This window comes from Coregonus clupeaformis, unplaced genomic scaffold (genome assembly GCF_020615455.1).
Source record: "Coregonus clupeaformis isolate EN_2021a unplaced genomic scaffold, ASM2061545v1 scaf1863, whole genome shotgun sequence".
NCBI classification, from domain to species: domain Eukaryota; kingdom Metazoa; phylum Chordata; class Actinopteri; order Salmoniformes; family Salmonidae; genus Coregonus; species Coregonus clupeaformis.
The window spans coordinates 1-16,690 of NW_025535317.1; the positions used below are offsets into that span (position 1 = coordinate 1).

At 43.8% G+C, this 16,690-nt stretch overlaps 1 protein-coding gene across 1 annotated transcript; it reads left to right on the top strand.

Annotated features, from left to right (window-relative positions):
- Positions 1-1,366: 1,366 nt before the first annotated feature.
- Positions 1,367-16,443, top strand: LOC123487894 (GRAM domain-containing protein 4-like). Its single transcript, XM_045218867.1, has 5 exons — positions 1,367-1,472; positions 1,714-1,807; positions 14,326-14,416; positions 14,988-15,056; positions 16,096-16,443. The coding sequence occupies exons 1-5, from the start codon at positions 1,367-1,369 to the stop codon at positions 16,201-16,203; spliced, it is 468 nt and encodes a 155-aa protein (XP_045074802.1). The 3' UTR covers positions 16,204-16,443.
- The last annotated feature ends 247 nt before the right edge of the window (positions 16,444-16,690 follow it).

Here is a 16,690-nt window from a genome sequence, read left to right on the forward strand (position 1 = left end):
GTCAAGGGCGTGTGAGTTTGCCATACCAGCGGTGATGCAGATGCCAGACAAGAGTTATGGTAGCCAAATTTTCAGGCCTCCGAGGGGGAAGAGGTGTGCTGTGCACTCTTCACAACTGTGCGGGTGTGGTTACCAGTAAATCTAGTGATGTGGACACCAAATAATTTTAAGCTCTCGACCGTCAAACAGCCCCGACGATGTGGATGGGGGGGCTTCCTCTTTCTCCTGTAGTCTAGATCAGCTCCTTGGTCTATGACGTTGAGGGAGTAGGTGTTGTCTGGCACCACACTTTTAAGTTGAACCCCGAGAAGGGGTGATCAGGCCTACACAGGGTACAATTGATGATGGTGTTGGAGTCAGTCCGGGACACGCAATACTGGGTGAACAGGAGTACAGGAGGGGACTAAACTCCGAGGGAGCCCCGGGCTGAGGGTAGTGGGGCGGAGGTGTGTTCTACCCCTCAACACCTGGGGCTAGTATGATGTAGGATCAGTTACAGGGAGGGGTTGTAAAGTTAGTTGGTGATGAGCTTGGAGGGTATATGGTGTGGAAGCTGAGCTGTAGTCTATGAACAGCAACTTGCATAGTTATTTCCCTCTTGTCAGATGGGAGAGGGTGAGTGAAGTGCAATTGAGGATTGGGCATCATCTGTGGATCTGTTGGGGAAGTAGATGAATTGGAGGGTCTAGGTGTCTGGGATGATGGTGTTGATGGTGTCATTACTCAGCCTTTTCAAAGCACTTTATAATTACAGATGTGAGTGTAAGAGGATAGTCATTTAGGCAGGTTACTTGGACTCTTGGGGAAGGGACAATGGTGGTCAGTTTGAAATATGTTGGGATTACTAGACTGGGAAAGTGAGAGATTGAAAAATGTTGTGAAGACACTTTGCAAGCTAGTTTGCAAGGGGAGAAAATCATTGTCAGTCTTTTTTTATGTTTCATTCTTTAGACTGGAAAGATTGTTATATAAGGGATGAGTCATTGCTTATGTTTTTGCAGGAGACACACCACAACCCAATAATCCCCATAAGCAATGTATCCAACGATCCCCACAAGTACCCCAGCCAATATTCACCATTTTACCGAAACAACATGTTACCTGAGTACGCTTTGAGAGTCACCTGCAGTGAAGTGCACTGGTAGTGATGCTGATGACCAAGTCAAGCCACTGGTTTGAGGAGAGCCTGCATATAATACAATACGCTGCTTGGGTCTAGCCAATTGTCCCTTCCACACTCTGTTCCTAGTCTAAAATGCTGACCTCTCTCCTCCATTCTTCCTCTATCCTACCATTCTTTCTCCGCTCTCTGCCTCTTTAAGATCCATCCGGCAGTAGCTTGGCAGTCTAGGAACAGCCTTACCATATGATATCCCAGTCTAGAGGAAATAGACCCGGCAGGGCCTACAATACTAAGAAGAGGGTTTTCCACGAGGTCTTCAAACTGTCTGAGGATGAGCGCCCCCTAGCAGGTTGGTAGAGCACAGCATGATAATTCTCAGGAGCGACAGCTGACTATTTATGCCTGGTTCACCACCTCCCCCTATTCCATGTTGACCCTATTTACATAGTTGTTGTTGATTAACTTAGTGTTTATTGATTGTGTTATGTTGGTGCAGTGAAACCATGACTATTGACTGTGTTTGTTGGCAGTGTGTCAGACCTGATGTGTGTGTGTGTGTGTGTGTGTGTGTCGACTGGTTTCATTGGCAGTGTGTGAGAATGGCTGGCGATGCTGCTTGATCAACAGGGACAGGAAGAGTCCCACTGACTACATCCGTAATGGTGTGCTCTTTGTCACTGAAAAGTAAGCCATATACTGCTAATACCTAGCTGTCACATGTAGATATGTACACTGAGTATACTAAAACATTAGGAACACGATACTCCTGTTCAAAGGCACTTTGTCTTGCCCATTCACCCTCTGAATAGCACACATACACAATCCATGTCTCAATTGTCTTAAGGCAAAAAATACTTATTTGGAAAACCCCCTAGAGTCGATGTCCGCGCCCCGTGAAAATCGAATTATTTGAATGATGGTGCAAAACGAAGATGGCGGCCTCTCGACTAGCTCTTAGGGAAATTAACTGCAGTATTTTGGTTTTTATGTGTTATTAGCTCAGAAAGTGTTTGGCATCATTACATACAGCCGGGAAAGACTATTGGATATCAGAGCGACGGTAACTCACCAGCAATATGACCAGGAATACGTACCCGAAGCAGATGCTTGTTTGCCTCTCCCCAGGGCCACTGAACTGATTCCAGCGGCTGACCCAAAACATCGCCGCGGAGGAAAGGCACTCGGAGCGGCCTGCTGGTTCGACTTAGGAGGCGCGCACACCACCTGCACCCGCTTCCAAGTATACTACTTACTATTGTTCAGTCTCTAGATAAACAAGCTTGATTGAACTACGGGCAAGGATTTCTTTCCCAGAGAGACATCAAGGCCTGTATAACATACTCTGTTTCACGGAATCATGGCTCTCTTGGGATATTCCTGTCGGAATCGGTCCAGCCACATGGGTTCTCAGTTCATCGCACAGACAGGAACAAATATCTCCAGAAGCAGAAGGGCGGAGTGTGTGTTTCTGATTAATGACTCATGGTGTAATTGTAGTAACATAGAGTTACTCAAGTCCTTCATTCACCCGACCTAGAATATCTCACAATCAAATGCTGACCGTATTATCTCCCAAGATAATTTTCTTCTGTTATAGTCAGCGGTCGTGTATATATCCTCCCTCAGCCGATACCACGACGGCCCTCAAAGAACTTCACTGGACCTTATGCAAACTGGAAACCACATATCCTGAGGCTGCATTTATTGTTGCTGAGATTTTAACAAAGCAAATTTGAGGACTATGCCAAAATTCTATCAACATATCGACTGTTGTACTCTGCGCTATGCAAGACCTGACCATTGCTATTCGAACTTCCGGGATGGTTATAAGGCCCTCCCCCGCCCTCCTTTTGGCGAAATCGGCCACGACTCATTTTGCTTCTCCCTTCCTATAGGCAGAAACTCAAACAGGATGCTTACCCGTGCTAGGATTATTCAACGCTGGTCGACTAAACGGAATCCGCTTCAAAATTGTTTTGATCACGCGGACTGGATATGTTCCGGGTAGCTTTCTGAAAATTATTTAGACATATACAACTGAAACAGTGACTGGGTTTATCAAGAAGTGCTATAGGTGATGTTGTGCCCACTGTGACTATCAAACCTACCCTAACCAGAAACCGTGAGATAGACGGCAGCATTCGCGCAAATCTGAAAGCGCGAACCACCGCATTCAACCAGTGGCAAGGTGACTGGGAATATGGCAGAATACAAACAGTGTAGCTACTCACTCCACAAGGCAATTAAACTGGCAAAACATCAGTATAGAGACAAAGTGGAGTTGCAATTCAACGGCTCAGACACAAGACGTATGTGGCAGGGTCTACAGACAATCACGGACTACAAAAAGGGAAAACCAGCCACGTCGCCGACACCGACGCCTCGCTTCCAGACAAGCTAAACACCTTCTTCGCCCGCGAGGATAACACAGTGCCACTGACGAGGCCCACTACCAACGACTGTGGCCTCTCCTTCTCCATGGCCGACGTGATTAAGACATTTAAGCATGTTAACCCCCGCAAGGCTGCCGGCCCAGACAGCATCCCTAGCCTCGTCCTCAGAGCATGCGCAGACCAGCTGGCTGGTGTGTTTATGGACACATTCAATCTCTCCCTGTTCACCCATGACTGCGTGGCCAAGCACACCTCCAACTCAATCATCAAGTTTGCAGACGACTCAACAGTAGTAGGCTTGATTACCAACAATGACGAGACCACCTACAGGGAGGAGGTGAGGGCTCTGGGAGTGTGGTGCCAGGAAAATAATCTCTCACTCAACATCAACAAAACAAAGGAGATGATTATGGACTTCAGGAAACAACAAAGGGTGCACACCCCTATCCACATCGACGTGACCGCAGTGGAGTAGGTGGGAAAGCTTCAAAGCCTTGGCGTACACATCACCGACAAACTTAAATGGTCCACCCACACAGACAGTGTGGTGAAGAAGGCGCACAGAGCCTCTTCAACCTCAGGAGGCTGAAGAAATTCGGCTTAGCACCCCAAAACCCTCGACAAACTTTTACATGCACAATTGAGAGCATCCTGTCGGGCTGTATCACCGCCTGGTATGGCAACTGCACCGCCCACAACCGAGGGGCTCTCCAGAGGGTGGTGCGATCTGCCGAACGTATTACAGGGGCAAACTACCCGCCTCCAAGACACATACAGCACCCGATGTCACAGGAAGGCCAAAAAGATCATCAAGGACATCAACCATCCGAGCCACTGCCTATTCACCCCTCTATCATCCAGAAGGCGAGGTCAGTACAGGTGCATCAAAGCTGGGACCGAGAGAATGAAAACAGCTTCTTTCTTAAGGCCATCAGACTGTTAAATAGCCATCACTAGCACATTAGTGGCTGCTGCTGCCTACTGAAATCACTGACCACTTTAAGAAATGGAACTCTAGTCACTTTAATAATGTTTACATATCTTGGACTACTCATCTCATATGTACAGTGGGGAGCACAAGTATTTGATACACTGCCGATTTTGCAGGTTTTCCTACTTACAAAGCATGTAGAGGTCTGTAATTTTTATCATAGGTACACTTCAACTGTGAGAGACGGAATCTAAAACAAAATTCCAGAAAATCACATTGTATGATTTTTAAGTAATGAATTTGCATTTTATTGCATGACATACAGTGGGGGAAAAAAGTATTTAGTCAGCCACCAATTGTGCAAGTTCTCCCACTTAAAAAGATGAGAGAGGCCTGTAATTTTCATCATAGGTACACATCAACTATGACAGACAAAATGAGATTTTTTTTCCAGAAAATCACATTGTAGGATTTTTAATGACTTTATTTGCAAATTATGGTGGAAAATAAGTATTTGGTCAATAACAAAAGTTTCTCAATACTTTGTTATATACCCTTTGTTGGCAATGACACAGGTCAAACGTTTTCTGTGAGTCTTCACAAGGTTTTCACACACTGTTGCTGGTATTTTGTCCCATTCCTCCATGCAGATCTCCTCTAGAGCAGTGATGTTTTGGGGCTGTCGCTGGGCAACACGGACTTTCAACTCCTCCAAAGATTTTCTATGGGGTTGAGATCTGGAGACTGGCCCAGGCCACTCCAGGACCTGAAATGCTTCTTACGCAACTGCTACTCCTTCGTTGCCCGGGCGGTGTGTTTGGGATCATTGTCATGCTGAAAGACCCAGCCACGTTTCATCTTCAATGCCCTTGCTGATGGAAGGAGGTTTTCACTCAAAATCTCCACGATACATGGCCCCATTCATTCTTTCCCTTTACACGGATCAGTCGTCCTGGTCCCTTTACAGAAAAACAGCCCCAAGCATGATGTTTCCACCCCAATGCTTCACAGTAGGTATGGTGTTCTTTGGATGCAACTCAGCATTCTTTATCCCTCCAATCAGACGAGTTGAGTTTTTACCAAAAAGTTATATTTTGGTTTCATCTGACCATATGACATTCTCCCAATCCCTCTTCTGAGATCATCCAAATGCACTCTAGCAAACTTCAGACGGGCCTGGACATGTACTGGCTTAAGCAGGGGGACACGTCTGGCACTGCAGGATTTGAGTCCCTGGCGGGCGTATGTGTGTTACTGATGGTAGGCTTTGTTACTTTGGTCCCAGCTCTCTGCAGGTCATTCACTAGGTCCCCCCGTGTGGTTCTGGGATTTTTGCTCACCGTTGTTGTGATCATTTTGACCCCACAGGGTAGAGATCTTGCGTGGAGCCCCAGATCGAGGGAGATTATCAGTGGTCTTGTATGTCTTCCATTTCCTAATAATTGCTCCCACAGTTGATTTCTTCAAACCAAGCTGCTTACCCTATTGCAGATTAGAGTCTTCCCAGCCTGGTGCAGGTCTACAATTTTGTTTTGGTGTCCTTTGACAGCTCTTTTTGGTCTTGGCCATAGTGGAGTTTGGAGGTGACTGTTTGAGGTTGTGGACAGGTGTCTTTTATACTGATAACAAGTTCAAACAGGTGCCATTAATACAGGTAACGAGTGGAGGACAGAGGAGCCTCTTAAAGAAGAAGTTACAGGTCTGTGAGAGCCAGAAATCTTGCTTGTTTGTAGGTGACCAAATACTTATTTTCCACCATATTTTGCAAATAAATTCATAAAAAATCCTACAATGTGATTTTCTGAAAAAAAAAATCTCAATTTGTCTGTCATAGTTGACGTGTACCTATGATGAAAATTACAGGCCTCTCTCATCTTTTTAATTGGGAGAACTTGCACAATTGGTGGCTGACTAAATACTTTTTTTTCCCACTGTAAGTATTTGATACATCAGAAAAGCAGAACTTAATATTTGGTACAGAAACCTTTGTTTGCAATTACAGAGATCATACGTTTCCTGTAGGTCTTGACCAGGTTTGCACACACTGCAGCAGGGATTTTGGCCCACTCCTCCATACAGACCTTCTCCAGATCCTTCAGGTTTTGGGGCTGTCGCTAGGCAATACGGACTTTCAGCTCCCTCTAAGATGTTCTATTGGGTTCAGGTCTGGAGACTGGCTAGGCCACTCCAGGACCTTGAGATGCTTCTTACGGAGCCACTCCTTAGTTGCCCTAGCTGTGTGTTTCGGGTCGTTGTCATGCTGGAAGACCCAGCCACGACCCATCTTCAATGCTTTACTGAGGGAAGGAGGTTGTTGGCCAAGATCTCGCGATACATGGCCCCATCCATCCTCCCCTCAATACGGTGCAGTCGTCCTGTCCCCTTTGCAGAAAAGCATCCCCAAAGAATGATGTTTCCACCTCCATGCTTCACAGTTGGGATGGTGTACAGTTAATACAGGTAATGAGTGGAGAACAGGAGGGCTTCTTAAAGAAAACAGGTCTGTGAGAGCCGGAATTCTTACTGGTTGGTAGGTGATCAAATACTTACAGTGGGGAAAAAAAGTATTTAGTCAGCCACCAATTGTGCAAGTTCTCCCACTTAAAAAGATGAGAGAGGCCTGTAATTTTCATCATAGGTACACGTCAACTATGACAGACAAATTGAGGAAAAAAATTCCAGAAAATCACATTGTAGGATTTTTAATGAATTTATTTGCAAATTATGGTGGAAAATAAGTATTTGGTCACCTACAAACAAGCAAGATTTCTGGCTCACAGACCTGTAACTTCTTCTTTAAGAGGCTCCTCTGTCCTCCACTCGTTACCTGTATTAATGGCACCTGTTTGAACTTGTTATCAGTATAAAAGACACCTGCCCACAAGCTCAAACAGTCACACTCCAAACTCCACTATGGCCAAGACCAAAGAGCTGTCAAAGGACACCAGAAACAAAATTGTAGACCGCACCAGGCTGGGAAGACTGAATCTGCAATAGGTAAGCAGCTTGGTTTGAAGAAATCAACTGTGGGAGCCAATTATTAGGAAATGGAAGGCATACAAGACCACTGATAATCTCCTCGATCTGGGGCTCCACGCAAGATCTCACCCCGTGGGGTCAAAATGATCACAAGAACGGTGAGCAAAAATCCCAGAACCACACGGGGGGACCTAGTGAATGACCTGCAGAGAGCTGGGACCAAAGTAACAAAGCCTACCATCAGTAACACACTACGCCGCCAGGGACTTAAATCCTGCAGTGCCAGACGTGTCCCCCTGCTTAAGCCAGTACATGTCCAGGCCCGTGCTAGAGTGCATTTGGATGATCCAGAAGAGGATTGGGGAGAATGTCAATGGTCAGATGAAACCAAAATATAACTTTTTGGTAAAAACTCAACTCGTCGTGTTTGGAGTACAAAGAATGCTGAGTTGCATCCAAAGAACACCATACCTACTGTGAAGCATGGGGGTGGAAACATCATGCTTTGGGGGCTGTTTTTCTGCAAAGGGACCAGGACGACTGATTCGTAAAGGAAAGAATGAATGGGGCCATGTATGGTGAGATTTTGAGTGAAAACCTCCTTCCATCAGCAAGGGCATTGAAGATGAAACGTGGCTGGGTCTTTCAGTATGACAATGATCCCAAACACACCGCCCGGGCAACGAAGGAGTGGCTTCGTAAGAAGCATTTCAGGTCCTGGAATGGCCTAGCCAGTCTCCCAGATCTCAACCCCATAGAAAATCTTTGGAGGGAGTTGAAAGTCCGTGTTGCCCAGCGACAGCCCCAAAACATCACTGCTCTAGAGGAGATCTGCATGGACGAATGGGCCAAAATACCAGCAACAGTGTGTGAAAACCTTGTGAAGACTTACAGAAAACGTTTGACCTGTGTCATTGCCAACAAAGGGTATATAACAAAGTATTGAGAAACTTTTGTTATTGACCAAATACTTATTTTCCACCATAATTTGCAAATAAATTCATTAAAAATCATACAATGTGATTTTCTGGATTTTTTTTCCTCATTTTGTCTGTCATAGTTGACGTGTACCTATGATGAAAATTACAGGCCTCTCTCATCTTTTTAAGTGGGAGAACTTGCACAATTGGTGGCTGACTAAATACTTTTTTTCCCCACTGTATGTCATGCAATAAAATGCAAATTAATTATCGAAAAATCATACAATGTGATTTTCTGGATTTTTGATTTTTTTGTTTTAGATTCCGTCTCTTACAGTTGAAGTGTACCTATGATAGAAATTACAGACCTCTACATGCTTTGTAAGTAGGAAAACCTGCAAAATCGGCAGTGTAAAATCGGCAGTGTTCTTATTCCAAGATGGCGTAGCAGTGCGGTCGCTTTTATTTCATCGTCCTGTGTAAATATCCCGTTTCTTGTTTTTTTTGTCTATTTTGTATATATCTCTCAATTTTTACTTTTCATTCTTTAACTAAATATACTTTCCTGCAACCCGCCTCACCCAACGTGGGAAAGGATTCTATTATTTCTTTATAACCTCATCAAGAACGTAAGCTGAACTAGTGTAGCCGCAACTAAATGGCTACCTGTTATTAGTCACCGTTAGCGTCTTCCCCACTGTCCGTGGCCTACACTATCCACCAGCCAGCTCCTAGCTCTAGCCTGGACAATTTGGTCGGCCAGTCTGCACAGCTGCTATCGAACCAGCGTGCTATCGACCCAGAGGATTGGACTTTCTGCCGGAATCACTGACCCTAGCGCCGGATCATCACAACCAGCTAGCTAGCTGCAACCTGTTGTGGCTGATTTACCATTGCCCTATAGCAAGCACCAGTTAGCCCTGAGCTAGCCTCAGGCCCATCTCCCGGCTATCTACCTCTACCAATTTGAACTGCTCTCGGACTCACATATTGCTGTTCACTGGACCTTATGATCACTCAGCTGCACAGCTGATGCCTGCTGGACTGTTCCTTTACACGGTACCCTGTCCTGTTTATTCTGTTTAGTCTTAGCCCAAACGTTATCGCTATTTCCATTTGTTGTCTTAGCTCTCTCTAATAACACCTGTGACTGCTTTATGCCTCTCTCCCATGTCAATTATGCCTTGCCTATTGCTGTTTGGGTTAGTTCTTATTATACAATTCACTGTAGAACCCCTAGTCCCTCTCAAACTGCCTCAAATAGTTCCTTTGTTCCACCCCCATACACGCGAGACCGGCTCAATTGGTGCTCCAATGACGCTATCTCTTTCATTGTTACCCAACGCTTAGGGTTACCTGAACTGTACTCATATCCTTCCATATCCTTTTCTGTACATAATGCCCTGAATCTTTTCTACAACGCCCGGAGAACTGCCCCCTTTATTCTATGTACCCAACGCACTAGAAGACCAGTGCTTAAAGCCTTTAGTCGTATCCTTATTCTAGTCCTCCTCTGTTCCTCTGGTGATGGAGAGGCTAACCCAGGCCCTGCAGACCCCCAGTATCACTCCTACTCCCCAGGAGCTATCATTTGTTGACTTCTGTAACCGTAAAAGTCTTGGTTTTCGCACATAAATATCAGAAGCCTCCTTCCTAAGTTTGAGTTATTCACTGCGTTAGCACACTCCACCAACCCTGATGTTCTAGCAGTGTCTGAATCCTGGCTTAGGAAGGCCACCAAAATGAAATTTCCATCCCCAACTATAACATTTTCCGTCCTAGATAGAACTGCCAAAGGGGGTGGAGTTGCAATCTACTGTAGAGATAGCCTGCAGAGCTCATCATACTATCCAGGTCTGTGCCCCAAACAGTTTGAGCCTCTACTTCAAAAATCCACCTTTCCAGAAATAAATCTCTCACTGTTGCCGCTTGCTACAGACCCCCTCAGCCCCCAGCTGTGCCCGGACACCATATGTGAATTGATTGCCCCCCATCTATCCTCAGAGTTCGACTGCTTGGTGACCTAAATTGGGATATGCTTAACACCCGGCCATCCTACAATCTAAACTAGATGCCCTCAATCTCACACAAATTATCAACGAACCTACCAGGTACAACCCTAAATCCGTAAACATGGGTAACCCTCATAGATATCATGCTGACTAACTACCCTCTAAATACACCTCCGCTGTCTTCACTGGCCTTATTGCCTGCGTCCGTAACGGGTCCGCGGTCAAAACGACCACCCTCATCACTGTCAAACGCTCCCAAAAACACTTCAGCGAGCAGGCCTTCCTAATTGATTCTGGCCCAGGTATCCTGGATGGATATAGATCTCATTCCGTCAGTAGAGGATGCCTGGTTGTTCTTTAAAAAGTAATTTCTCTCAATCTTAAAAAGACATGCCCCATTCAAAAAATACAGAACTAAGAACAGATATAGCCCCTGGTTCTCCTCAGACTTGACTGCCCTTGACCAGCACAAAAACATCCTGTGGCGATGCATTAGCATCAAATAGCCCCGTGATATGCAACTTTTCAGGAAGTTAGGAACCAAAATACACAAGCAGTTAGGAAAGCAAAGGCTAACTTTTTCAAACAGAAATTTGCATCCTGTAGCACTAACTCCAAAAAGTTTTGGGACACTGTAAAGTCCATGGAAAATAAGAGCACTTCCTCCCAGCTGCCCACTGCACTGAGGCTAGGGAACACTATCACCACCGATAAATCTACAATAATCGAGAATTTCAACAAGCATTTTGCTACGGCTGGCCATGCTTTCACCTGGCTACCACTACCCCCGGCCACCAGCTCTGCACCCTCCGCTGCAACACTGCCCATGCCCCCCGCTTCTCCCTTCACACAAATCCAGACAGCTGATGTTCTAAAAGAGCTGCAAAATCTGGACCCCTACAAATCATCTGGGCTAGACAATCTGGACCCTTTCTTTCTAAAAACTAGCCGCCGAAATTGTCGTAACCCCTATTACTAGCCTGTTCAACCTCTTCGAACGCCTGAGATCCCCAGAGATTGAAAGCTCGCCGCGGTCATCCCCCCCCTTCAAAGGGGGGTGACACTCTAGATCCAAACTGTTACAGACCCCATATCCATCCTGCCCTGCCTTTCAAAAGTTTTTGAAAGCCAAGTCAGCAAACAGATCACCGATAATTTCGAATCCCACCGCATCTCCGCTATGCAATCCGGTTTCGAGCTGGTCATGGGGTGCACTTCAGCCACGCCAAGGTCTAAACATATTATAACCGGATCGATAATAGACAGTACTGTGCAGCCGTTTCATTGACCTGGCCAAGGCTTTCGACTCTGTCAACCACCGCATTCTTATTGGAGACTAAATAGCCTTGGTTTCTCAAATGACTGCCTCGCCTGGTTCACCAACTACTTCTAGATAGAGTTCAATGTGTCAAATCGAGGGCCTGTTGTCTGGACCTATGGCAGTCTCTATGGGGTGCCACAGGGTTCAATTCCGGGCCGACTCTTTTCTCGTGTATATCAATGACGTCGCTTCTTGCTGCTGGTGACTCTCAGATCCACCTCACGCAGACGACACCATTTTGTATACATCTGGCCCTTTCATTGGACACTGTGTTAACAAAACCTCCAAACGAGCTTCAATCTTACAACACTCCTTCAGTAGCCTCCAACTGCTCTTAAACACTAGCTAAAACTTCAAATGCATGCTCTTCAACCGAACGCTGCTTGAACCCGTCCATCCGACTTGAATCACTACACGAGGGTCTGATTTAGAGTATGTGGACAACTACAAATATCTAGGTGTCTGGTTAGACTGTAAACTCTCCTTCCAGACTCACATTAAGAATCTCCAATCCAAAGTTAAATCTAGAATCGGTTTCCTATTTCACAACAAAGCCTCCTTCACTCATGCTGCCAAACATGCCCTCGTAAAACTGACTACCTACCGATCCTTGACTTCGGCGATGTCATTTACAAAATAGCCTCCAACACTCGACTCAGCAAATTGATGTAGTCTATCACAGTGCCATCCGTTTTATCTCCAAAGCCCCATATAATACCCACCACTGTGACCTGTACGCTCTTGTTGGCTGGTCCTCACTACATATTCGTCGCCAAAACCCACTGGCTCCAGGCCATCTATAAATCACTGCTAGGCAAATCCCCGCCTTATCTTAGCTCATTGGTCACCATAGCAACACCCACCCGTAGTCCCATGCGCTCCAGCGGGGTATATCTCACTGGTCATCCCCAAAGCCAACACCTCCTTTGGCCGCAATTCCTTCCAGTTCTCTGCTGCCAATGACTGGAACAAATTGCAAAAATCTCTGAAGCTGAGACACTTATCTCCTCACTAACTTTAAGCATCAGTTGTCAGAGCACTTACCGATCACTGCACCTGTACACAGCCCATCTGAAATTAGCCCGCCTAACTACCTCATCCCTATATTGTTATTTATTTTGCTCATTTGTTCCCCAGTATCTCTATTTGCACATCATCTCTTGCACATCTATCATTCCAGTGTTAATACTAATTGTAATTACTTTGCACTATAGCCTATTTTATTGCCTTACCTCCATAACTTGCTAAATTTACACACTGTATATATATGTATTTCTGTTGTATTTTTTTTTTACTTTGTTTTGTTTTACCCCATATGTAACTCTGTGTTGTTGTTTTTATCGCACTGCTTTGCTTTATCTTGGCCAGGTCGCAGTTGTAAATGAGAACTTGTTCTCAACTGGTTTACCTGGTTAAATAAAGGTGAAATAAAAAATAAATAAATAAAAGTATCAAATACTTGTTCTCCCCACTGTATATACTGTATTCTATTCTATAATATTCTACTGTATCTTAGTCCATTCCACTCTGTCATTGCTTGTCAATATATGTATATATTCTTAAATCCCATTCCTTACTAGTTTTGGGTATATGTTTTGAAATTGTTAGATATTACTGCACTGTCGGAGCTAGAAGCACAAGCATTTCGCTACACCCGCTATAACATCTGCTAAACACGTGTATGTGACAAATACAATTTGATTTGATTTAATTAGCATCATAATAGAAATCCCTATAAAAATCCTTCAGTTTAAGCTAGAGAGATGTTTTTTTGCATTGGATGCATCTCAATCCACCGCATCCGCCGATGTCGCACGTCCGCATCTGCGGTGAAAGGTGACAGAGCTTAGAGTGGTTATTGTCAGACCATGAGACATCCTGAAAATCTGTCTTCTCACAGAATTGGCTGTAGCATCCGAACGGTTTGTTCTATAAAACTATTATGTTCTCCGTTTTGCTCTACGACCCCCACAAGCATCTTGGGACTTGTCTGAAGGGCTTAGACTGTTATGGGTTAGCCTGTCTCCTGCCTTTCATCTACAATGATTTGAAGTGGATTTAACAAGTGACATCAATAAGGGATCATAGCTTTCACCTGGATTCACCTGGTCAGTCTGTCATGGAAAGTGCAGGTATCCTTAATATTTTGTATACTCAGTGTATGTATGTGCTCTTGCAGCACCCTGTTGTGTGTTTTGTATTGGTTTGGGACAAAGAGGCTCCTTAACAGCGTCTACGCCCAAGCCATAAGACTGCTGAACAATTAATAAAAGGGCCACCCGGACTATTTACATTGACCCCCATTTGCTTTTACACTGCTGCTACTTGCTGTTTATTATCTATGCATAGTCACTTTACCCCTACCTACATGTACAAATTACCTCGACTAACCTGTACCCCCGCACATTGACTCGGTACCGGTACCCCCTGTATATAGCCTCGGTATCGTTATTTTATTGTGTTACTTTTTTTATTATTTTTTACCTTAGTTTATTTAGTAAAATTTTCTTAACTCTTTCTTGAACTCCATTGTTGGTTAAGGGCTTGTAAGTGCGCATGTGACAAATAATATTTGATTTGATTTTGATTTGTGTGTTAAGGTGTAATGTATCCTTCTCTGTGCTGACAAAGTGTTTCCCTTCCCAGTTACCTTTGCTTTGAAAGCTCAAGCTGCAGGTCAAATTCCTCTAAAAAGAATAAAGTCATCAAACTGATTGACATCACTGATATTCAGAAGGTGGGTTTCTCTATTTTCGCTTCACCTTCTGTCCAATGTCTAAATTAATTGGTTTAAAAAAAATTGGGTTGGGCGGTATCTAGATTTTCATACCATTTCTGTACCATACCAGGGTATATGGTAATACCGAATGTGCACACAATTACAATACTTCTTAGTATTGTGATTTCCAAATAAAAAATAATGAAGTATTCATGTTTTTTGTTTTTGTTACACACAAACATTTTTTGGCAACAAGGATCTTGATCCAGGAGGGGATTGAATGTCTCTACTGTAACCAAGAACCTTGATCTTGACATCTAGCCAACCAGATGCATAGCTGGATCCCTGTGCTATATATAATTTATTTGATACATCTTAGATTTCTTAAAGTTATACTAAACGTATAGTCATGAGCAGTCATAATATTATTTGTTACTTTTTTTACAGTATTGAAAATCATACCATCAGTATTTCAAAATACCCCGGTATACGGTATAAACGGTGTATCGCCCAAGCCTACTAAAAATCGACTTCTGCAGTAGAATGTTAAGGTTGTCTTAGTTTAACTGGTGTTTTTTTTGTCCCACAGTACAAAGTCTTGTCTCTATTACCTGGGTCTGGAATGGGAATCTCCATTGCAACACCGTCCACCCAGAAGGTAGGAACACTTATGGACAGTCTATTTTAGACCATGTTTGTTTTCTCTCTATTTAGGTCTGAGTGTTTGTTGAATATGCTGTTAACAAGTTAACAAGTTGAGAAGATTAATATTTTTTAATTAACTTTTATTTATTCAGGGGAGCCCAATTGAGCCCAGGGTCTCCTTTTCAATGGTGCCCTGAGGGCAGAAAATAAAAGATACAACTACAAGATACAAGAAAGAATAAGTGGAATACATTAGAACATCACAAATATCACAGCCATCATAAACTACTGTAGTTGTTAAAGTAAATCTATCTAAACAATTGCACACCTCTGTGAAGTCGTTTATCATCAGGGTTTTAAACTGCCCTAGTGGCACCAGGGAATACAAATGAAATGAATTTTGTAAGTGATTGCAAAAATGTGTTAAAACTAAAAGCGGATTTACCTAGTCCAGTGGAGACCCGAGGAACCTCAAGCGTAAACGGGTTTGGTATCTCATTGTTGAATACTTTACTTTTTTTACATACTTTAACAACAAAGTGAGGTAAGTTGGAAGCTTGTATAGTAGAGCCTTGTAAAAAAAGGCAGTAATTAAGTGATCTATGGGACTTTAATGAGGACCAGCCTACCTTTTGAGACAGGATGCAGTGGTGAGTGTTAAAACTGTCACCTGTGATCAAGTGAAAGGCGCTATGGTAGACGGCATCCAAAGGTTTAAGGATAGTGACTGCTGCAATCTGGTAAATGGTATCACCATAGTCAAGAACTGGCAGGAAAGTTGACAGTACAATCTGCTTCCTGCTATTTTGAGGCAAGCTTTATAAAAAAAAAAAAGCTTTCAATCTTAGCTTTTTAACTAGCTCATCCGTATGGTTATTAAACATGAAATCTTTGTCAATTCAAAAGACCAGATATTTATAGGCAGGAACCCAATCATTGAGCTCCATAACAGCTTTTTGACAGATTTATCAATATGCCTAAGATAGTCTTCCACACTCCTTCTATCCCCTCCTATTGTCACTCTCTTTATCTACCCTTTCTCTCTCTCTCAGCCGTTGGTGTTTGGTGCCATGATCCACAGGGACGAGGCCTTTGACGCCATCTTCAAACAGTACATGAAGAAAGTGACCATGACCACAGCCACCAACCCTGAGACCTAACACACCAAAATGGCTGCCTTCATCAGGAACATCCTATACAGACACAGAGAACTTGCTATGTAGTACACAGAGAGCAACCACTGCTACTGGCCAATTTGTGTATATGCAAGTATGATAAGCTAGTGTCCATGACAAGGTGGTGGATTCCTCCACCAAGCCAGGGACCCTTGGCACATACAGTGGGGAGAACAAGTATTTGATACACTGCCGATTTTGCAGGTTTTCCTACTTACAAAGCATGTAGAGGTCTGTAATTTTTATCATAGGTACACTTCAACTGTGAGAGACTAAATCTAAAACAAAAATCCAGAAAATCACATTGTATGATTTTTAAGTTATTAAGTTGCATTTTATTGCATGACATAAGTATTTGATCAACTACCAACCAGTAAGAATTCCGGCTCTCACAGACCTGTTAGTTTTTCTTTATGAAGCCCTCCTGTTCTCCACTCATTACCTGTGTTAACTGCACCTGTTTGAACTTGTT

What these genes read in the sequence shown, in the direction of transcription:
- LOC123487894 (XM_045218867.1), top strand. Translation starts at nt 1,367, where the DNA reads ATGATATCCCAGTCTAGAGGAAATAGACCCGGCAGGGCCTACAATACT. An exon ending in GGATGAGCGCCCCCTAGCAG is followed by an intron (nt 1,473 to 1,713) that starts GTTGGTAGAGCA and finishes TTTCATTGGCAG; the next exon opens with TGTGTGAGAATGGCTGGCGA. An exon ending in ACATCACTGATATTCAGAAG is followed by an intron (nt 14,417 to 14,987) that starts GTGGGTTTCTCT and finishes TTTGTCCCACAG; the next exon opens with TACAAAGTCTTGTCTCTATT.